Source organism: Tinamus guttatus, unplaced genomic scaffold (genome assembly GCF_059628265.1).
Source record: "Tinamus guttatus ecotype Peru unplaced genomic scaffold, ASM5962826v1 Tinamus_guttatus_pri_ptg000247l, whole genome shotgun sequence".
Taxonomy (NCBI): Eukaryota; Metazoa; Chordata; class Aves; order Tinamiformes; family Tinamidae; genus Tinamus; species Tinamus guttatus.
In genome coordinates this window covers 5,182,395-5,205,781 of record NW_028288781.1, presented here as the reverse complement: position 1 = coordinate 5,205,781, position 23,387 = coordinate 5,182,395, and the positions used below count along the sequence as shown (strand labels likewise).

The 23,387-nt window shown below is 43.0% G+C and overlaps 1 protein-coding gene across 4 annotated transcripts in view; it reads left to right on the top strand.

The window, feature by feature from the left end:
* Positions 1 to 23,387, top strand: part of NR3C2 (nuclear receptor subfamily 3 group C member 2) — a 202,557-nt gene that overhangs the window by 129,721 nt on the left and 49,449 nt on the right. For all 4 annotated transcript variants that reach the window (XM_010226142.2, XM_088526543.1, XM_088526545.1 and 1 more), the window contains one exon: positions 20,369 to 20,485. In XM_010226142.2, the coding sequence (XP_010224444.2) occupies positions 20,369 to 20,485 (117 nt within the window). The remainder of the gene's footprint in view (positions 1 to 20,368; positions 20,486 to 23,387) is intronic.

Sequence of the window (23,387 nt, the reverse complement as noted above, 5' to 3'; positions counted from 1 at the left end):
AAACCATATATAAAATTAAAAAATGTGAACAAAAGACACTGACCTATTTTAAAATCAGAGACTTCTGCTTGCATTACTTGTTAGTAATAGCTGTAAGAAAATGTTCCTATGCTGCTAGCATCATCATCTTGCATGAAAGTAATGCTATCCATTAGGTTGCTGATTGTTTGGGGGAAAGGATTAATGACTTTAAATAGAAGGAGTGCCACTGTCGGGCAGTTGAATTCTAGACTTCGAAGCACTTGAAAGAGCCTTGGGAACTGCAAGTGATATTTCATATTTGCCTTCTTCTGCACTGTCATTATGCAGGTACTCCGTGCTGAATGTAGGGCACTGGGCAGTCTGTCAAGTACTGTAGATATGTGCAGGAAATACAATTAGGGGAATATTTTAATACAGTAGCGTAGCATGCAGCTTTCTAAAATAAACCGCGGTGCTGGAAAATAGTGCAAGCTCTTGGATGCAATGAGCCGCACACTGAGCTACATCTTCTCTTCTTTCGTTTTTATTTTGGGAAGGAATCTGCTTTTACAGAAAGAATGCCTACCGATTAGTCCCTTTTAATTATTCAGTTAGGAGGAGGCAGAAGAAATATGACAAGGAGATCTTTGACTGTTTAATAATACAAGGCAATTCATGGAAAGCTTATAAAAGAGCAAAGGATATAAAAATACAAGCAAAACATATGTATCAGTATGTGCCAGAAGTGTGCTATGATAAAGACACAACAGCAGAGCAGAAGAGCAGAATTTTTTGAGCAGTATTTGGAGAGATTTGCTTACTTGACGGTTCCTTTTCCCATAGTTAGATGCAGGAGGGAGACGGATCTGAAGTACTGTAGGTAGGGATGTTAAGTGAAATAGTCGTCATCACCCGATACCTGAATGCAGGTGAATTTTTCTGTGGCTTCACTTAGAGTGAAGATTGTCTGTCAACTGATGAAGAAAAAGAAACCTTAGAATCAGAGTAATGACACCCCAACATGGGACAAATTAAGTTTTCAACTGACATCAGAAACAAAGGTTTTTTTTAAAGAGAGAAAATACGGGCTTCTGTTATCCAGAGAGGGATGTGAAGCAGGCCACAGATATTTCTCCTGTCCCAAAGATGAAGGCAACTTCCTACAGAGAGACCTTTTCTCCCTTAATTCATGCAGTACAGATATTGTGGGCCTATTTTTACTATTTTTACTATTTTGGGCCTTTTTTTACTATTTTACTATTTACTCTTACTAAAAAACAAATTTACTATTTGAACACATTTATTCTATGTATTCATTTTCATTAATCAGCTGGTTGCACTTTTTATGTGTTATGTAAGCATACGGTCCTTTTGGTTTGCTAGGAACCCATGGCCCTCAGCAAACCCATGGCCTCTCAGGGCTTGATAAACTGGGTTAATTTCATTTATACAGCTATAACTGATGGCGATTTAAATGTGTCAGAAAGATGGCCAGGGGTTTCTCCTTGTGCCTGGCTGTGTTTGTGAGCACGCATTAATCGGCGCTCTCTGTCATACTTTATTGCTTGATGATGAGGGTTAACTGACCACTTCCTAGTAATAATGAAAAACAGAGGTCGGTAATCACCAACTGAGCAAGGAGAGCATCTCTAGCAGCTTGTCTTAAATCCAGCACACCCACACAGAGAACTGCTTTTCTTCCTTGCTCCTGGAGCAACAATAAATGTGTCCTCTGCACCACTTAAAAGGGAGCACTTATCTTTAAAGTTTCTTAATCATAGCTCAATCCATGTCACATGTTTTCCCAATTAAAGCAATCAAAACGGCTGAGCCAGTTACCCAGTTAAAGCCAGTGTAACCGTTTGCAGGAAGAGATGCTTTGGTTGAGCCAAATGTGCTTCGGGACCGTGAAGCTGCAGCCGTGCTAGGCTTGCAATGTGTGGATGCGGCAGCGGAGCTCCACAGCCCAGACGTATTTCTGATGCCTGGGTAATCCATAGCCCTTCTGAACGCTGTAACTTGTGTGTGCTGATCCAGGAACTGACAGGATGCTGCTGGCTTACCCTACTTGCAGATTTTCATTGAACTGGTTCGTAAGTCCATGTTAAAGAATATACTGGAATGGTCTTTAGGCAGTTGGTAGTTTACTACTGATGCGACTTTGTGTAGAATTTATGTGTGTGGGAAAACATGCCCTTTGTAACCATGCGTGTTGCTGAGGTGTGGGGCAGCGGCCCGTCCCGAAGGGCCTCTTGGGCAGCCTGCGTGTGCCCAATGCCTGCTCATCTATAGGGTGTGCTTCCCTTTGCCAGCCAGCCGAATGCGCAGGGGACACACGAGGGACCGGCTGCACAGCAGGGTGCAGGAAACAGAATATGCCCCTCCAAAGCTACTCTGCTTAGTGATTGGGACGTGAAAGCTCCTTTTCTGCCTACTTGGAGTTTAGGAAAGCAGAGAATATAAACTAAATGTCAATGCCGTTATCATTTTCTAAGGTAAATATTTTTTTGAACTTCTGAAGCTGAACTCTTGGTTATAAGGGAAGGGTTATAAGGGAAGTTTTACAGCCTGCTGTATCAGCACAGTGTATCTCATGGGCTGGAGTCTCTGTTCTACCTCACTGGAGTGCCTAGGGGTAGAGGGGAAATGGAATATGCCTGGGACGTCCCTCCGTCACAGCAGTACCCAGCAGAGCACTGTCACACCGCCGTTGGGAAGAAGTCCTGTGGCGGTTCAGGGCTATTTCCCAGGCCTGCAGCGGTGGCAGGAGGCCTGTTGCAGGCCGCGCTGCTGGGCAGGCCGCACTCCACGGGGCACGGCGCCATGAGGGGCCGTGGGCAGAGCCCCGGGCAGCCAGCCCAGGGACAGGGTCGAGGGGCAGAGCCCCGGGCAGCCAGCCCATGCCCAGGGGCAGGGGAAAGGGACGAGGGGCAGAGCCCCGGGCAGTCAGCCCATGTCCAGGGGCAGGGGAAAGGGACGAGGGGCAGAGCCCCGGGCAGCCAGCCCATGCCCAGGGGCAGGGGAAAGGGACGAGGGGCAGAGCCCCGGGCAGCCAGCCCGTGCGCAGGGGCGAGAGGCCCCGGGCAGCTTCCTGGCGGTGCAGAGGCTGGGTGCTCCTAGCCGGCCTGGGCTCGACCTCTGTGGAAAGGAAGGTCTCCTCTGGAAAAATCAGGTTGCTAGAGTAGCAAGTCAGGCTCAAGATGCTGCTCAGGTAGGTGTTTTGGGCTTGTTTCAGTTTATAAAGTAGAGATGGCTGTGCTGTCTTCTAGGGGGATGGAGTTTTAAGGTTTCTGGGTTAAACGTTAATGGTGTAGAGAGAGGAAGCATCTCAACTTTCTGCACCCAAATAATTTTCTTCTTCACTGTTTCTGTTTACTGGTACCATTTATCTACATCCTGTGCTCCTCTTGCTTCCAATCAGCATTTACCTTGTCCTTTTTTTTTTCCCTTTATACTTTTCCTCTATTAATTATCAGTTCCGACTCAGTCCAGCTCTCCTGGCCGTTCTCCTTGTCCTCTAGCTTGTTATCCTCCTGTTACCCTGTTTATCCAACGGCCTGCGTTTGCTTCCTCCGTCCTTTGGTTCCACTTACCTTGGGGCCTTTATCCTTCCAAGTCTTATCCTTGCCTTTTTGCCCCAGACTGCTGTCCCCTCTCTTCATGAAGCGTCTCATGGCTTTCTTTGCTCTTGCGACATGTGCCTTGCTCCCCTTCCCTCTGAGCTCTTCCATGGCGGCATAGGGAATGCACAGTGGGGCGTCTCTTCTCCTTGGAAGAGACTGCTGGAGCGATGGCTCCGCTCTGCTCAGTCCTCTTGCACCAGGCCATGCTCCGTGCAGAAAGAAACTTTGGAGGCTGGCAACCAGGCTCCACCAAAACCTTTGCAAGTCGCATCACGTACAAGCTACAAGTTTTCAGTGTCTTATACTGTGATCCGATAATTTTAAGTGATAATGTATGAGATGGCAAAAGGCACATCTGTGGTATCAGAGCAGTGATACTTCAAAGGGTCTGTCTCAAAGTGTGAAGGCTCTTGAGCTTCTCAAATATGTCTGTGAAAAATGCAACACGGGAAAACCGACATGTTTCTCCCTACTCTGAGTGCAAACTAAGTTTGTGAATAAGCTTACTACTTCTGGCTGATATTTTCTACAGTCACAAAATAAAATTCAGCCTGAGGCAGACATCCAGCATGGAAAATTTCAGCCCTAACTGCTAATGTGTGGTAAAGTTGTAAGCAATAGAATGCAGTGTCTTAAAATGAGAAGTGTCAGGCAACCTTAACTATATGTAGTGCTACAAAATTCACTGATGATAATCTGTTTTTTGACAGATTTCCTCCAATTTGCAGATTCATTTTGACATGCACTGTACCAAGTTTTTTTTCTTTTATAAAAAAGCCCTGGAGTAGGAGTATCTGGCTTATGGATACCACCTTACAAGTAGTGAAGGAGATGATCAACCATGAAGTCATTTTACTTTCTGCCGAACCTTCAAAACTGACTGCAGAATGTCCATAGAAAAACATAACACAAAATCAAGGCATTGATGCACTGAAGCTGAGAACTGTTGACTTCATGCCAGTTCTCATCTCATTCCCATAATCTAGATGTGGGTTCCAGGTAAATGTTGAAGTTCAGAGCATTGCAGAAACTGCAGCGTAGAGCTCGCGCTGCGTGCGTGAACCAGGGCCTTGACAGCGTGCTGTTTGGATTGGGGTCTGTAACACAACGTTGGTTGGTGACGTTTGCTTTCCAACTAACGTTGCAGACGTTGGTCTTGTTCCAGATCTCCCCTCCACACCTTACCATAGCTTTTTTTCTTTCCTCATTTATGAGTTAAAAACCTATTTGGAATATTTCTTACAACTGGAGCCGTAAAACCAGCTTGTAAGACCACCAATGCATGGTTTTGATTGCAAAGCAGGGGAAGGGGCGTTGGAGTGGGAGGGCTCCCACCCCAGTGGCCGCCCTCTGGATCGGATCGGGTGTGCGGAGCGGCCCGCGCGCGCTGTTGTTTGCGGTCAGGTAGCACCCGCGCAGGCCGGCTCGCAGGCAGCCGACACGTTTGGGTTTTTTCAGATTGCATGCAGTGTCTGTGTGGATGGTAATCAGCCGTTCCCGAGATCAGACTCTGACAGTGTCTACATGACTTTTAAAATGTCTTTCAGTAGAGCCCTGCTGACAGCTCCGCAGTTACATAAAATACTACCTTTCTAAAAATCCCTTCCTAGCAATGTCAGTGTGTGAGGAGAAAGGCAAAGCCAGTTAGTTTCCTGCTGGGATATAATCCATCTTTTTTTTTTTTTTTTTTTTTTAGAATCATTCCACCTGTTTTGCACTGCCTAGTAGAGAAAGTGCTGTTTAGTAGATCTCTTTATTAGAACAGCATCTCTTGGTGCTGTATGTCTGTAATGTGTTTTTAGTTCCAAAACTGGTCTTGCAAGGACTTGGATACATGCATAACTGTACTCATTTCAAATAATCCCATTGACTCTATACCTCCATCTGGAAAAACAACCTTTAGAAATGTGGGTAAGTGTTATCAGGATTAAAATTAAAATCTCAAGCAGTACTTTCTCCATCATTTGTGGTAGTTCAGCTGCTGCAGTTCAGCCTTGGGAAAGTTTCATGGTGTGTAACCTAATTCTTTTTCTTATTTAATCTTACTGTATTCATCAGGTTAAAATCTTCATGTGCTCTAGATGCTTAAAACTAGGCACGTGCTTAAGTGCCTAGGGCGTAAGTGCTTAAGGCACATGACTGAATTGCAGACTTGAACGAGGCTGTTATCATTTCCCGTCTTTAATTATCAGTGAAGTTACATACGGGGAAAGGGCTACTTTACATTTTCTTAGTAAATCTCTCCCTCCAGCCTTTAATCATTTCCGTTCCACTTCTCTGGACTTCCTGCAGTCTGTCTGCATCTTCCAGTATTGAAGTGCCTGAACTGCATACGATATTCCGGGTGGTTGCAGAAGAGATGCATGGAGGATGGCACTGCTATGCCTTCCTACTCTACGGAAAGCAACAGAAATGATACTGGCACTTTGTGCTCCTCTCTTGCATTGCTTCTTTCATCTGATTTGCCCTGTTATTCTTAGGCATCTTTCAACATTATTGCTTTCCATATTTTTCTTTATTGTTAACTCTTTGTTTTGGGATTATTCCCTTCATAAGTGCAATAGCATTTTTCTGGCTGCGACTTTATTGCTTATTTCCTGTCTTTGTTTCTAATTTCTCCACATCCTTTCATACTATTTTTCTCTTCCCGCTTGTGCTGACAGCAACTCTCCCTTTCTTCCTTCCTCCAATGGAAAGATCCAAAGAAGCAGTTGTCCCCCTGATTCTCTTCAGGGTATCTTCCCAGTGTGATAAACTGGCAGTATTCAATAGTCTTATCCTGCATAAGAGTTTGCTGTAAAAATTTTGAATGGCAGAATTGGTATAGCGTAAATATTGCCTAGTATGAACAATGAACTGGATTCTAGATTTCTTCTTTAACTTATAAAGAGTATTTTTCAGGTGAGCAACAGAGGGAAAGTGAGTTTGCTGTATCAGAAATGCGGTGGATAAAATGAGTACAAGTATACAGTGCATCAGTGAGTAAATAGAATATATTTTCTACATTAGTGCATCTGCACATGTATTTCAATACCATGTATTTTCATCCTCAGATTAAGCATTCTGGATCTAGTGTGTGGCTCAACATCTTCAGGGACTACTGTCTTGGAGATAGTTGCATGCAGGCACTTCTAGGAGCAAGAAGCGTGTGCTGTGCCCAGAAAGGGAACTGCCAAGCAGTGCTATTTATTCTGCAAAGAACTAGTGGATTTTTATACTTAGGGCCTGATTTTCCCCTTCATTTTATGTGGACAATTAAACTTGAGGAAAATAGAGGTAAAGCACTGTCGTTCTAATCTTGCAGAGTAATTTTGTGCAGGTATAAATGGCTTTGTGCTCTTGGACTAGATGCAGCTCTATGTTGCCAAAAATACTTCTGAAAGAGAAAGCATAGGCCTGGAGGCAGGACGGTGGGCACGTCAGGAGCTGGAGAAGCTCTGCTGAGGATTTCATCTGGTCGTACGTTCCCCCGACTGCTCCACTCTCCAGCTTTTCCTTGGCCTCCCAGAGCTCGTGCCTTCCGAGGTCTAGTGTTCCGAGTTGTGTCTTCTTGTGCTTCTTTCTGGGTTCTGTAGCTGCTGAGATGAACTGAAGAGCAGGGCACACGTACTACCTGCAAAACCAGAGTGTCCCTGGGCAACCTCTGCTCTAGTGAAGAGGACTTCTGTAGCAGCTTCTCCAGAGGTGTCAGGAATGACAGGATAAATCAAGTCCAAGCTATCTTTTCGTAGCATCCATCCTGCTTCAAAAGATAGTCTTGTTTCTGTACCTACACTTGTTTTAGAGCTATTCTACCTTAAGTCTTTTGGCAACTAAAAGTCAGCCTGTCTCTTGGAAAACCCCAAAGTCAACAACAACAGATCTTTCCACATAACTTCTTATTAATTTCTGCATGTGAGTTTTGGCCGTGCTCCAACTTTGAAATCATTGCGCTGCTGCAGAGTGTAAATAGGTTGGACTGGATTAATAAATTGTATGAAACATGGAACCACACTTCATTATAATCCACTTACAAAAGTGGAAAAACCTTTTAGTACATAAAGTGCATCTGCTTTTAATTTTCATTTTTATCTTCTCTTTGTATGTTTTCCGATGCAAGCATACCTGTTTGAGGAGGCTGTTAATCCTGCTGCTTGGCAGTCGCAGTTACCTCTAGAGACACCAAAAAGGAGCCGGATTGCTCGCGGTGTATTGGCAAAAGCATAGGACTGGCTTAGCTTTTCCTAAGTATGAATTGGGATGGTCTCCATTCCAAAGTCTGGCATAGGCAGATCAAAATCTTGATGATGTTAGCACAACCTTTTCCTTTTCCTTTTTTTTTAATGCAAATTTTATCACTTATTTACAAAACATGTTGCAGACTAGTGGCATTTTGTCTTTGATCCTTATCATTTTTCAAAGATACGATGCTTGCTTTTGGTGGCAATAATGAAACCTACCATTTACTGCATATAAAAACTGCACCGTCAGCCAAGTGAAACTGAGGCAAGCTCATACAAATACTTCATACAAACTGACCCTCACCCTCAAAGATCTGTTTGCTTTGTTGAGAACTATTTGAGAACTATTCCTAAGAGATTGGGAACTATTTCCTAAGAGGTTGGGATTTGTCAATGGCTAATCTCTATCTCATTTTAAGAAAATTGCTATATTTTATTAACATTAACCCAAAGGATTTTCATACCATTTGTATTCTTCTTGTAAGCAATGATGGCATTTCTGTTCATGTGAGTTTTTATTAAATAGCTACTTGTAAGAAAGTAAAATTAATTCAATCTGCTTAGCACTACAGGAACTTTAATTATGAAAATTGAATTAGAACTGTAAAAATCTGTGTTTAAACATGTCCCCTGTTAGATTAAATATGAACAGACTGAGAAGTTTGGATTTTAGTTTTTTGGGGTTTTGTTTGTTTTTGTTTTTCTTAAATGTGAATGCAGAGAGTGAGGATGTTTGCCAGAAAGAAGGAGATACCCTAGTTCAGAGGTGGAACGTGGATATGAATTTTATGGTGTTTGGTCTTTGGGTTTTTCTGAGCAAAACAAATTTTAAAACAGCAATTATGTCAATTAGGCAGAATGATCTGTGAAAGTAGAAGCGAGTCAGTCTTTCTGTGCCTTGGCGATGCTGTAATTCTGCCCTGAGATGGCTTTTTGTTGCCGTTGCTGTTTATCTCTGGCTTCAGCACGGGTGTTTGCCCGCGGGTGCCTGCCCGGCGGCCCTGTCGCGGGCAGCGCCGGGACGCGTTTGCGGGACACGGCCTGGCCGAGAGTGAGGCCGGGAGAGCTGGGCTAAAATTCAAAACGGCTGCATGAAGCGAAGCTGCTTCGGTGTTTCTCCTGATAATTATTCTTCACCTAACCCCTTGAAATCAGGCAAATAAGCAAGTGGTAAAATAGCTGTTTCACTGGTGCAGAAAGGTTGCCATATTCCATTCAGGAGCTGCTTTTCAGAGGCTGGTGAATGATGACTGCAGACAGGCTGCCCAGCGAGCCTGACCTACATTCTGCAGAGAGAGGCCTGCGTCCCCGGCGCAGCAGCCGGGGAACCCGGCACCGCCTCCAGGGCTCTCTTGACACAGGCATTAGTTGATTTACAGATAAAAATAGATAACGTGATCAGGGTAATATCTTTTCAGCTGCCTAATTTAACTTCTATATTGCTACCATATTTTAATATTATAGTTACTCTGAAACGTCATAATAATCATTAAATCTTCTGATATTTGGTCTTCCTCTTTCTCCTGTTTCTTCAGCTTCATCTGGAGGAACACGGAGGTGAGGTTCCTGATTTAAACAAACACACACATAAATAAAATAAATAGGCATGCATTTGCATATTGCGCAGGGGTAAACCAGCTTCCTTTCTAAAAGCAAGCAAGCAAAGCCTGAGCACTCTTCAGTTCACTTCTGTGAGCATCTGATATTATTTTGGTCAACATTTCTGTCCTTTGAATCTCAAGAGGTTCCTTTTAAAAGCCTGCATTGTTATTGTAGCCTTTAAAAGAAAATCGCTACTGACCAGAATGAAAAGATCAGACAATGTATATGCTGCTGATATTTCAAATTGTTGCTATTATTCATTAATAGGAATTTAGCGTGTTTCCAATCTGAGTTGTAATAAACTGTACGAGAAAAATAGAAAAGAAAAATATGCTTTGGAGATAATGTGTTGTTCACACAGAATAAAATTTATAAATCTGCTGAGCATGTTAAATGCAACAGCATAACAGACTTCAATTCAGACTGTGTTTCCAAAAAGCAAAAGGTAATTATTTTAAAAATCATTAAAAGTACATTTTCACTGAGACCAGAGTTGGGAAAAGTTTTGCTTTGTGAAAAAAATTATCCACTTTTCTAGTAATATCTCATACAGATATGAGGAATCTCACTAAAGGAGTCAGGCTAGAATTGCAAATTAGAAAACAACAGAGTTGACAAAGCCAAGATTAACATGGTATACCTTGAGTTTCCTATCTATCCTATGAGGCAGAGTTCCTTTGAGTTCTTTCTTAGCTTGCCTGTTTTATTTGATTATTATGAAGATGATTTCCTACATGCCTGAAAAATCTGATCAATGGAGTATATCAGTAGGAGCATCCTGAATGGGTTGAAATGGGTGAATGGAGAAAATTTAACAGACTTCCGCCCTCTAAGTACAAATGCATGTGAACAATTTTGTAAGTGAATATTTTCGGTACAATAATCACTTAGGGAGCCATAGAGTCAGCTACAAGTGCTTACATTGCCAAGTAGTACTTCATATTCCAGGATACTAACCCCCTGCTCTACCCTTTCTAATCTTCTCTAAAATGAACTTGATATTTTATATAAATCTTCTTTACATGGAGTACTGTTTATAATCTAACAGTGAAACATAGTGAGGTAATTTTAGAGCAAAACATTGTATTACATCTGTAGCAAATATAGCAGAATAGTTGACCACTTCTATGAAGTGGACAAGGGTTTTAGAGTTTGAGTCATGCTTGAAGCTTGCTGAAAAACTATTTTCAGTCATTCTAGACTGCTGTAGGTGTTCAGGTTTTCGTTAAAGTGCATTCTAATTTGTAGTATATGGGGAATGCCTTATCAGATTTTAGCATGGGATAGTAGAGGTAGGCATTGTATGTGCAACATGATCTCTTGCAGATCTATTATACATACTGCTCTGTAGCTAGCAGAGAGACTTCAAGATTTAAAATTTAAAGAAAATGAAAATTTGGAATGTATCTGATTCTGTCAAAAGAAAATTTTCTGAAACTTCAATTCAGACTCTTTTTATTGCCATACACAATACAATGTAAAAATAAAAATAACCGGGGGGAAAAAAAAAACCCAACGTGAGCAAAGCATATATATATAAAACAGGATATTTTGATGTTTGCAGCTATTTTTCATTGGTATTCCTGCTAAAAAGTTTTCTAATGCAATGGGACTTCACTGAATCTGAAGAGCTTTGCAAAAATCAGATACCTTTCCTATGAAAAGTATATTTTCCTACTCCTATGCTATTTATTATCCCTCAGCGTATTTTGACTATATGAGAAGCGGGTTACAACACAGTAAAGCTCCTCTTGCTGAGCACCCACCAAGCTAGGCCGCTGGGTCTAAACTCCTGCCTGCTGGACACCAGGCTTTTTAGCTTGTCTGCGTTTCAGCAGCCCTCGCCATCCTCTCGGAGATCTTTGTCCTGGTTCCTTGGTCCGAACTCTGCCTCCTAAGGCAAAGCCAAAGTGGAAACGTGTCACCTGGCGCTTGTGGGCTCGGGAGAACCAGGGGCACAGGGCATAGTTTCAGGCCAGGCTTTCTCCAAGTCCCAGATTTGGCAATGTTTTGAGTTTATACCTCAGTCCTGCCGGATAATAGGGTAGTTGGAGCACCAGATGCAAACTTTGACATTTTAAAAATTCTGTAGAATGCTTTAAGTATTAAACAACCTCCCAAAATATCCTAAATTAAAAATGTTTACATGCATTTTCTTGCTTGCTTTTCTCACTGCTGTTAGGTGGTTTCTTCTTCTGCTGGATGGTTTCCCTTGCAGGATGTGGTAGCCTTTTTAAGGCTACATCCCCTGCTGCTCACTTGCCAAATTTCCTCTCTCTCCTTGATCCCTCTCATCAGTGCCCTTTCAGCCTGCTTAAAATAGTGAGTGAGAACCATTTTTATAATTCATAGTCTCCATTGCCAGCATCACCAGACTGTATCAATTGTTTTTGTTAGCCTGGCCACAGGCCTGTGTGAAAGGAGGCTTTCTGGGAAGGTAGGAAGCAGAGGGAGATAGTCTCCATGCCAAAATCTCCATATCAAAATTGCATTCTTAGATATGCAAAGAGAGTGTGAAATAGCTGGGTAATTAAAGAAGTTCCATGTCATATTTCCCAAATTGTTTCATTAAATTGATGGCCTATCTTGGGTTAAAAAAAAAAATCCCTTTTTGGCTGAAAAGTAGAATTTTGTACATTTTTACTAATGATTGGCAGCTGTGATTGCTATAGCCCTTCAAAATTATCAGGGTACATGGACCTCCTCATTACACTTCAGAGAAGAAAAAAAAAAAAAAAAAAGAGAGAATCAACTTTATATCCATAGTTACCATTGGTGGAAACACTGGTTATTCATCTTATATTTCCAAAAATTTAGCTTTTTGGAGGAAGCCAGTGAGGTTTTCCAGCATATTTGCTCAAAACGTAATCACCAACAAGGAAAACCCTTCAGCCCTTTCCCAAGATGCCTACAAGAAGGCAGAAACCAGCAGCAGATATTTCTGATGAGGTGCAGGAAGACCGACCAGGTGATCACAGGCCACCGTGCTTGGTTTGGCACTGGTTTTGGCCACGCTGTTTAGTTATAATATCTGAATGAGAAATAGCACTTAAGCAAAAGGTTTAAAGCATATGGAAAGCTTAGAAAGATACTGTGCTGCCGAGGTTTGTAGACCATCTTGGGGCACGTCTGTGCTTTTAGAGAGTCCTGGCAGAAGATGATGCCTTTGAGCCCGGGCTCTTGCCCCCGTCTTGGCCCGCTTGGCAGGGCTCTGCATGGGCGTCTGGACACGAGCTGCAGCTGCCCCTTTGGGGGCCGCGAAAATGCGCCCTCGTGAAACAACCACTTAGATGGAAGGTATGATACGTTTAGAAGGAAATGGGAAATGCATTCAGAAACAAATGGGAACGACGAAGAAAGAGTTACAGAATAGGGGATGGATGAAAAAACGGGAGAAAAAAAAGAGCTTGAAAATAAGTTGGTGGGGAAGGGGAAGGTGAAAAGTAGAAAGCAAAAATTATGAGGAAAAATTGTGGAATAGAAAGAAAGATATTTTGGGTTCTAGAGCTAAAAGGAGTGATTGAGAATGTTAAGCAAGCAGGAAATACCCTGAATGCGGGGAATAATTTGCCAAAAACAAATAAAATTTTAATTCATTTTTTAAATTCATCATAGAGGAAAGACAATTCTAAATTCTTGCTTCAGAGAAAGATTTTAGGCATTTCTATGCTATTAGCATGGTCTTCAATAATAATAAATCAATGTTGTCTTTTTGAGCAGTTGTCATCCCCAGCCTCTGTCAGCAGGAGAAAGCAAATCATTTGGGAAATTGCCTGATCAGATCACTAGAGCTGTGGAATTTTAAAAGCGACAGACCCCGAAATCGGACTGAATTTGGGGCACCCTGAGCATTTGCTATCTAAAATGCAAACGCCAAACGTTCGCTCTTTGAAGCGAAAGGGTAATGTTCACAGGCGAGATCTGTCCTTTTTCTGTGGCTTTTATGAGCTTGTCCTGCCTTGCTCGTAAATCTCAGCACTAGGATAGGGGTTTACGAGTTTCCCGCGGTCGGCCCGGGCTGGTTTGAGCAGCGCGGGGGAAGTTCCGGAGCCGGCGTGTGGGGTCGGGCTGGCAATGAGTAACCTGCTGGGGGATGCGAGGGGGCCGCCCAGCCCCGGCGCTGCCCTGCGCCGCTTGCCAGGTTGCTCCAACCAGTTCAAGAGCAGTAAAACAAGGTTATGTAATTGACATGTGATGTAGCCTAAAATAGTGACTGCAAACATAGGCTGCTGTTGCTGGGCAGTTGTCAACTGCTAAAAAAAAAAAAAAAAAAAAAAATCCTTGACTGTGTAACAAATGGACCTCTTAAATGAAAACGCAGTCCTGATTTCCACTGACTGGCGGGTGTTTGGGGCTTTTTAATTGCAAGAAGCATGAAGCCTGAAATTTCAGAAAAAAATTCTTCCTACCGTATTTCTCATGCTGATTAGTACAGGAGGACCTATTTGAAACAAAAAGCTCAGGTACTACCTATTTGAAATAAAAAGCTCAGGTACTTGCAGTTTTTCTTGAAAATGCAATATAACTCCTGTGGAAACAGAAGATCCTTTTTTTTATCATGGTATTGAACCATAACACGTTTTAGTAGTAATCTTATTTATATACTGATTTATAAGAAGGGAGATGTGTAAAAATGGTATATTAAAAAAAAAGATTTATAAGGAGGTAATGTTTTTATTAATTAAAAAGCACATAAAGGATTACAGTGGTAACATTAATTTCCCCAAGTCAGTGCAGGTTTCAGAGCTGGCTAAAGGTGCACAGTCCGTAGCTCGCTGCGCGCCCAACATGCAGGTGGGGCCGTTCCTTGCTGTAGGAGGCAAACCCTTTCCTTAGGGCTGCTCCAGAAAGCTGCAAACCCAAGTCCTGGCTGCTGGCTAGAGCGCTGGCTCTCTGGCTGAGGGGGCTGCCTTCCTGCACATTTTCTGCAGCCTGTTTTCTGTGTGCTTCCTTCTGCTGTGCCCCACACCTGCATGAATGTAGGAACCGGGTTTGTGCCACTAGGCAGGCTAGGCATAAGGGGAAAATACCAAGTTCCAGTTTGGAGAGTAATTAATGCTTATTAATGGAAGTAGGGGAATCTCAGTACAGAATTGTAGCATTTCAGCTCATTTTTTTCTCCCCCTCATTTACTAGTGAAATCAGGAATAATTTCATTAAAACCGGTGATTAGACTAGTCTAAAATGAGCTGGGAAAATACTGAATTGGGGTTGGCTGTGCTAAGGAGGCCTGGGAGCAGCGTTTAACAGCCCAAATGGGTGGCAATGATTACCCAAGGCTGTTCAGGTTTACACCTTAGTGTTTTTGTGAAGATGATCTTCCCGCTTAGGGCATATGCAGAGAAGTCCCGTTCTAGTCCAGAAGCTGCAAAAGGCATCGTCTTTGTAGATCTGCGAGGCTGGCTTTGGAGATTAGTTCCAGCTTCTTTCTCCTTGGATCTTGGGAAGAAGCTTGATCATTCTGGCATTGTGTGGAGGGAAGGCTGCTTTGCCTGCAATTTTGTGAGTTAAAGTAGTAATTCTACTTGTAGAGGAAGGAAGAAAGTTTGTGAATTTTGCATGCATTTCAAAGTGCTTTGGTGAGATGCTATCTTAAAAGTTGAGGTTTTAAACATTTTTTTTCTTCTTGCTTTGGTCCTTAGTTACCACTCTGGGGTTCTCACTTTCCCATCTTTTTACAAGGCTTCCTCAGTCCCATCTTTGTTTTGAGACCCAGAGGATGCGCCTCTTTCAGCACGTGTACCCAGAGTGGCTTTTGGGCTCCTCGTGGCCCTTCCGAAGGGATGGGGCAGTGGAACGTGGAGCTCTATCCGAGGAAGGAGAGAGCTGGCTCCTCGGATGAAGCCGGAAGCCTTTCCCCGGTGCAAAGTGTCGGGACAGCTGCGCCGCCGGAGCGGAGCTGGGTGTCAGAGCAGAGCAAACGGCTCTGAGTCAACAGTGCAATGCGATTGCCAAGGGACAAAGCTGCTTCTGGATTGCATTAGCAGGAATGTTGTGTGTGAAGTGCAGGAAGCAGCGATTTTATTTGACTTGGTGATGGTGACGCTCAGCTAGAAAAATGAGCCCAGTTTTCTTCACTAGGTTTTGTGAAAGAGACCAGAAAAGAATAATAAGAATGACGACAGATTTAGAAAACATGACCTATGAGGAAAGATTGAGAGAACTGGATTTGTTTAGTCTAGCCATAAGATGGGGAACATAAATCTTTCAATAAGCGCCCGGTTGCTGTAAGGAAGGCGCTGATCTACGGCTTTATGTGTCTGGCGCGGGAGCGGGGGGGAACATCATGTAGGTACCAAGTGGGAGAAAAACCCCAGCCTGCAGGCTAGCAAACCGGTAGGATGTGCTTTGTCAAAAAGTTGATGAAGCTTTTTCTTTAGAAAGTTTTAAAACAAGTTTAGGGGAAACAAAAAGCACTTGTCTGAACGGCTCGAATGGCTTTTTCTTGCTTCCGTACAGGGGACTTGAATTTTGCTTCCTTTTCCAGCATTGAGCTTCTGTTTCTCTGTTTTATCAGCTTTGTTCTACAAAATTTAACATTTTCTGAACATGGTAGGACTTGCTGTTTTAGCAAGAGAGCAGAAATGCAGAAGGGCCATTAATTGCTTGCAGTTACTGACAGACTTTGAAAAACTAAAAAAAAAATAATGATTTTTTAGGAGAGAGACTAAGATATATGAGCTGTGCTATATTTCAAAAACTTATGCAATTTACAAATTTTGTCTTAATGATGAAAATATTTCTGTCAAGAAATGTCTAGACCCCATTTGTCTTGCAGATTGACGTGTATGGAGACACCAAGCACGCAGCAGCACTTTGCATGCGTACAGAAGCTCATGTTTGCAAAGCATCTTCTAGGAGCTCAATTACTAGGCTGGATTTTTAGCATGGGGACAAACACAACTGCTCCGGCAGGTAGCAGTCTCATTGTGGCGGTCATTCGTATCCCCAACATAACTGCTTTTTTTCCTCTCCCCCTTTACTGCTGGATTTTTGTGAATTTTGTTGTTCAAAATAATGTAATAAGAGGAAAGATGGGATTTCATGAATGCTTCATTCGTGTTTTTTTGCCATAAGCTTATCATATCAGGGAACTAATGTGTCTACAATGGTTTTCAACTCCCTCACCTCTGAAATACCTTTGTGTGTGCTCTGCATCAGTGTGTACCATTCTCTGGTATATACAACTAAATTACTGTGAATAGGACAGGTCTTTTTCTCTTCTTGGTATGTAACTACATAGTACTTATTAGTTAGTTATTTTGAATAGGAATTTTTCCTGGCATCTTTTCTGTTTATTTTGGATGAAATGGGAATTACCTTGTATTTATGAAGCCATATATAAAAATTGCTTTCTCCTCAATGCACTAGCACGTGGGAGATGAGAATTTGATACCTCCTCCATCACTTTTCAGCCCACTTTTGGATGATTAGATAAAAAGAGCAACTGGATTAAACTAAGCACAAGCTACGCAACTGGGTTGATAAGCTCCTTATAAGAACCAAGGATCTGGCCACCACAAAACAGTTTCAGCTGCAGAGATTTGTGCTTTGATTCTGAAGCTCAGAGGGGCGTGTTAAGATAAGTCTTGCCACGTAAATGGGAGATGCTTCCATTTATGAAAGAGGCTTTTGTAGTTATATTCATTATGGGCACCTTCACTTTACTGACTTGCAGTGCAGCATTAATTATAATCAAAACAAACCATGTTCTGGTTGCGTGAAAATCTGCAGCTACATTTTTTTCATGATAGATAATAGAAGGAACTTTTTTACTGAAACAATATTGTACTTCGGTATTACATATCTATACATAGATAGTTGATATACATCTATACACCAGATAGTTGTCTAAATGCTGATTTAATTTATTATTTTTTTAGAAATAAAAAAAATACTTGCTGACAGTCTCTCTGATCTACAGAAAACATTTGCTTACTAAAGAAAAAAGATTGCCATGCTTACTAGAAAGACTACTTACAGATTTTGTACCATATGGTAGTATTCAGAGATATATGATTCAAAAACGGATGAACCTTTGCTAAATGATACTTCCTGTAAATATTGAACCTAGGATATGTAGGCTAGAAAGTAGTAATTGTAGACTACCTAAACCATTTGAAATGTGACTTAGAGAAGCATTCTGCTATAGTGGGAATACTTCTTGTGAAGTCATGGTGTGGCAGTGATTAAATCAAGTAAGCATTTCTACAATATTTCAGAATGTGACACAAGTAGTTATCCTAGAGTGCCTAAGTGTTAACCCCTTTTTATTAAACTCCTCAGTTTTTGAACGCATGTCGACTTCCCAGGGCTGCAGGTCCAGAGGGCAAGCTGCCTCCGGGCACGCTCTGCACTGGGGCTCACGCTGCAGCATTAGAGCTGCCTTGTCATATTAATAGCCTGCGCCCGCCTGTGAAAGCCTAAAAATGGTACTGCGGTGCTCCGGGATGTACGAGGGACGCTGCGCGAGCGCTGAGCTGTCGCGCCTGCGTTCCAGGCAGAAAATACCCACTTCTTCCCTCTCTCCCCAAAAGATGCTGTAAAAACCCAGCTACTGGTATTTTTGATGCGATATACAGCATCTTCGTGTTGTATAGCAGTACTTCAAACACTCTGTCTTCCACTTTAATTTTATGTTTAGAAGATGTGTGTGCTCAGGTTAGTACTAAGTAAAAATGTAAATAGTAAGAATGAAGTACTTTTTATTTCTTGTTATATATCTGTTTTTGTGCAGATAAATTTGTACACTAAATGTTTTGTGATAAGCAGGGTTTTAGTTTGTGATTAGCTGAGAATTTTCTTGTTCCTGTTTTAGCAGGCCTATTCCAAGATCAGCTAGTAGATATTGATTCTGTCATTATATTATGCAACTTGATTTATTCTATTCTGGCGTAACTTCATGAGCTCAAGAGCATGAATTATCCTCCTGAACTTTTACTGCTCGTAGTCCGTGTCGCGCTGCTAGGTGAGGTCCTCGCACGTTGCCAGTGCGCGTGCTGCTCAGACGCCTGCCGCGCCGCGCTCCTCGCCGCACTCCTCGCTGCACCGTGCTGCGCTCCTCGCCGCGCCGCGCTCCTCGCTGTGCCGTGCTGCGCTCCTCGCCGCGCTCCTCGCTGCGCTGTGCTGCGCTCCTCGCCACGCGGCTCTGGGGCTGGCGTCGGGGAGGCAGCGCCACCGCTGCACCGGTCGCTCCAGGCGAGACGCACGGCGAGGAGATGCAAGACACAGCTGAAACTTTAGTGCGCTGGCCAGATAGGTATTTTCAGCTAAGGGTAAACGGAAGTCAGATGTAGAGATGGGGAATGACTTTTCTGAAGTTTAAAGGCAAATTCCTGAAAGGGGCCAAAATAGAAGCTGGGTCTCTTGTGTGTCATGAATATTTTCTTTGACTTTCCCTAAGGAAGCACTTGTGTATTGTGGAAAATATCCTGGCAAATATATTTTATATCTCTCGTTCTAAAGCAGCTCTCCCTGGCTGCATCTCTGGATGGGCCCGGCATCTGTCCGCCCTGTCCCACGGAGCTGGGCCCTGCCTCTTGTCCGCCCGGTCCCGCAGAGCTGGGCTCTGGGACAGCCCGTGCCGGCTCTGCCCCGGCTCCGCAGTGCCGCCGGCTGCAGCCACAGTGCTGCAGTCATGCTGCATGCTGCTCCTATGGCCCTTGGTTTTCTTCACAGCAGCCTCTGCATTTGTCCATGACCAGTGCAGGAGGCTCTCCGTGACTAAGGTGGCCATTGGTGTAACAACATTGCCAGTTCTAAGTTCTTTCTGTCCCTCCTGCATTTGAGGCATCTTCATTACAACTTGAATTCAGTTTGCAGAATACCACATTTCTAATATTGTCTATAAAATTCCTCTCCACAAGACTTGGTAGTAGTTGTTTTGCTTGCTGCAGAGGCCTGAAACTTACTATTGTGTTTCACTTGTGACTATTTTTCTGATTTTCGGATTATAGCAAATCTTGCAACTCCTGAGCTGTGGTCTTTCCTTTAGTCATTTCCTGGAAACATTGTTGCACTCTTTGACATAAATTCTACAAACTGATTTTCGGGTCTTACTAGGTCCCATTATGCCACCTCTAGACGGAGGCAGATAAAATCATCTTCCTCTTTCATGTTTCTTGTCATATTGAACTTAACCTCATGTGGCTTCCTTCACTCTTCCACATCAAATTCAAGTATCTTGTAGTTATTTTGAATGTCCCACAGGTTAGTGCCCTCATCGGATACACTGCACCCGTTTGCTGTACCACCTACCTTATTCCCCCAAAAGGCAAAACACCTCTTGAGTCTTCAGGTTGTTCCTCGTCAGCCTGTTGCCTTTGTCGCACGGGACATTTCCCCTCTGCTCCTTGCTGTCTGCTAAATATCTGCTCTGTCTTCAGTGCTGTAGCACTCGACCTATTTTGGCAAACCCTTCAGGAATTTTCTACTAGAAGTTAACTGATTAAATCAGAAATGAAGCACTCGGTAGAGCGGTTGAAGAGGATGGAGTCTGTTGTGAGGGCTGACCTCTACTTTGCACTTCTGCTTTAGACTGTGAGCTGCTTTTAACATGAGAGTGGCTCTCGGTTTGTTTGTTTTTTCTACTGAACTTTAAGAGCTGTTAGGTTGCTTTGTGATGCGGGGCATGTAAAAATATTTGAAAAAGGTGGAAACCAACATTTTTCTATGAGGGGGAAAAAAAAAACAAACAAGCTTGGCAGTCTTGTTGGGAAGAAAGGGATGATGAGATTTCTCTTGTGAATGATGCACCAAAACTCATTTCAAGCCTAAACAGAAAAGATGCTCATAGTAAAAACAAGGAAGGGTCACCAAGGTGTTGGGAAGGGAAATAATGACATTGAGAATTTCTGCATTAATAAGACACTCAAAACGACTGCAGAGCAAACAATACAGTGAACATATGGGAATTATTTAAATACATGCTCTAATAATGTGTTTTGTTTTTGGTTCATTCAGGGCAGCACAATTATCTGTGTGCGGGAAGGAACGACTGTATAATTGACAAGATTCGGAGGAAGAACTGCCCAGCTTGCCGATTACAGAAATGTCTGCAAGCTGGAATGAATTTAGGAGGTAAGCAGGACGTTAATAGTTTGCTCTCATAATTTGATTGGGCAAAAATATTAGAAATTGCAGCCTTTTATAGTTCTGGCAGCTGCAAGGTCTCAGAAGTTAAGGCAGAATTACCTTAGAGAAGTGCTAAATAGTTAATAAACTATTGTCATTCTAAATCTCTAAATTAGTTTTTGGAGATACATATTTTATGGCTCAGGAAAAAAAAAAAGTGGGTGTTTTATGATGACAGTAATTTTAGTGGAATCTCATATAGCTAAAAGTGTTAAGACTTCAAGGATTGTGTGCTTTTCTTGGTGATGAACCCTCGCTAGAATATTAAAAAACATTTTGCTACATCATGAAAAGGAAGTTTATGTAAAGTGATGCCTCTCAGGTTCTTTGTTATTCATTCAACATTTAGATAGGTTTATTTCTGCTGCAGTTTGGATGTGCAGTTATTGATGATGATACTCCATAATTCATATGCAAAAAAAATAAACAGAACTTTTTAATTTATCAAAAGCTTTTTGAAAACCATATTATAACAGAGCTTTTAGTAGTCATTTTCCATTGTTTTAGTTGTCATTTACAACCGCTACACAGTGTAGGCTGTGTTTCAGAAGGCATCTTGTTACAGACCATCCTTAAGCAAATTGTATTGTAAATCATTCCCATCACTCATAATATTCATTCGATATATAAAAAATATTGTCTGAAAATTGGGGTCTTGGTGCTAAGATTCCCTTCCCTGACACATAGAGTGACCTTTATATTAAAATGTTTTCCATGCTTATTACCTGGTCATGTTTATTCCTTCAAAGCACTTTCTCTCTTATAACTTGCTGTCTTTTTATCCTCCTGGACCTACCCTCCTAGTGGGCTGGCTTAGTTTTACACGCACATTTATCTTCTTGTCTTCTATAGGTTACACAATGTTATGTAAAATCCTGGCTCCTGCCTTCTGGCTAGTAGTTTTTATCTTTCCCCAAATCCTCTTTTTCTGTCCTGTCTCCTGGCAAAAATCCTCGAGTAAACCCTTCCCCACCGGAGGGTAGCCCTGCCCTTTTTCCCTCCTAGCCTCTTTAAGCTGCTCTCGGAGGATGCTGCGTTGCTGCCCAGCTCGTCGGAGGCCCCTTGTTCCTGCGTCCTCCCAAAGCCGGGGCCGAAGCGCGGCACGCTGCTGTCCGACAGCTTCGCGCCCTGGTGTTGGCCCGCGCCGCTGAATCCAGCGAGGGAGGCAGAACATGGGGCTCGCTTCCTGGAGCAGAGCTCTGCGGGAGCAGCTCCTTCGTCCCAAGGCAGGCGCTGCAGGCTGGAAAGGGAGCAGCAGCCTGGCTCTGCGGGTTTCTGGAAACGTTGCTGCAGCCACGGGCAGCTTGTGGGAAGCACTGCGGTATCCTGCCCAGTGCCTGCAGATCTCCCATGGGCACATGTTCCTGTACGTGCCAACGTACGAGGGATTTCTGCCTGCACAATTTAAGGCTGCTGTCCTGTGTGGTAATCTTTTAGAACAGAAACTTTGTCATTGTGCCCCTCAGACACAGGAGTATGGGAGGCTGAGTCCACCTCTCCAAGGTACCACTGACAAGGAGTTGAGCTTGGTGATTTAGTTGTTTTGGTGATTTTCTCCATAAAGAGAAACTAGAGTAAAATTCACCTTCTTTTGAATGCCACGTAAGGAGCTAGAGTAGCATAAAATGATCTTTGCAGTGTGTGGGTGGAGGAGATGGTAGGGGAGAGGCTGTGGACATAGGTGCTTTGCATTCCTCTGAGGAAACAGGTTGAAAGCGCAGGGTTAAGTTGCAATCTGGAGACAGCATTACAAAGTAGAGGACCCGAGTGGTTGCCAAATTAGGCTAATGGACCATTCAGCCCACAAGCTGGTCCAGAGCTGCTAGGGACCGTTAGGGCTTCAGGGCATTAGCCACTCAGGCCCTCCTCCTTCCCAGGTTGGGAATTCTGCATAGGGCCTCTTAGGAGGCCGCAGGGCCTCGTGGCTGCACCGGGGGGCTGCGCGGCTCTGGGTTCGTGTACAGCAGCGAGCAGCGTGAGCGAGGGGCTGGCAATGGCACAGCTACTAATGAGGATTGGACAGCAGTAGTTTTCTGTTCCCATAAACGTCTAAGTTTTAGCATTAAATTTTTTTCATAATTAACTTCAATATATAGAGTATATTTATATACATTATAGAGTATGCCTCATAGCTTGTAGTTTCATATGTGGCTGATGATCAGCTTAGATTGCCAAGAATTTATATTACTCCAATAATAAAAAAAACAGACTTTTATCTGTTTCTAGTTTGTACTTATAGGCAAAACATGCAAGTATTTTGCTAGGCATTGTGATCAGCAAAGTTCTGGACAAAAATCATTTTATAAATGCGATTTAGTTTAAATCCTATTTGCAGCATAGTACTGTGCAGCTGAGTCACACTGCACAATCCTGTGCTCTTTGTGCAGTAAATGTAATTTAGCTCGCACTCTCCAACTCAAAGTGAGGCAAACACAGAAAGCGACGTGCATCAAAGGTGCCCATGTATTTGGCTCGTGAGGAAACCGGTAAGATGTTCTGCAAAAGGGTCCCCAGCACAGCTCAGGGCTGCAGTGTGCTGCAGGCTGCTGAAGCCGTGCACGTTCTTCTCCGCTTACATATAGTTGGAGGTATTTATTCCCTCACTTTAAAAAAGTAATCACCAGTTGATGTAGAAAAAAAATGATGCTTTGGAGAACAAGGCCCTGTCTCCCCTGGGTCAGAAAAGAACTTGACTCTTCTGCCTCCTTCTGCATCTGTGGGTCAGAATGACAGGCCCCCAGCTCCTGCCGAGCTGCAAGTTACTGCAGGAGGATGTTTTATAAAGCACAGAGAGAACATTTTGTAATGTGAAAGTTTGCTATCATCTTCCTACTGTTATTGAAGATAT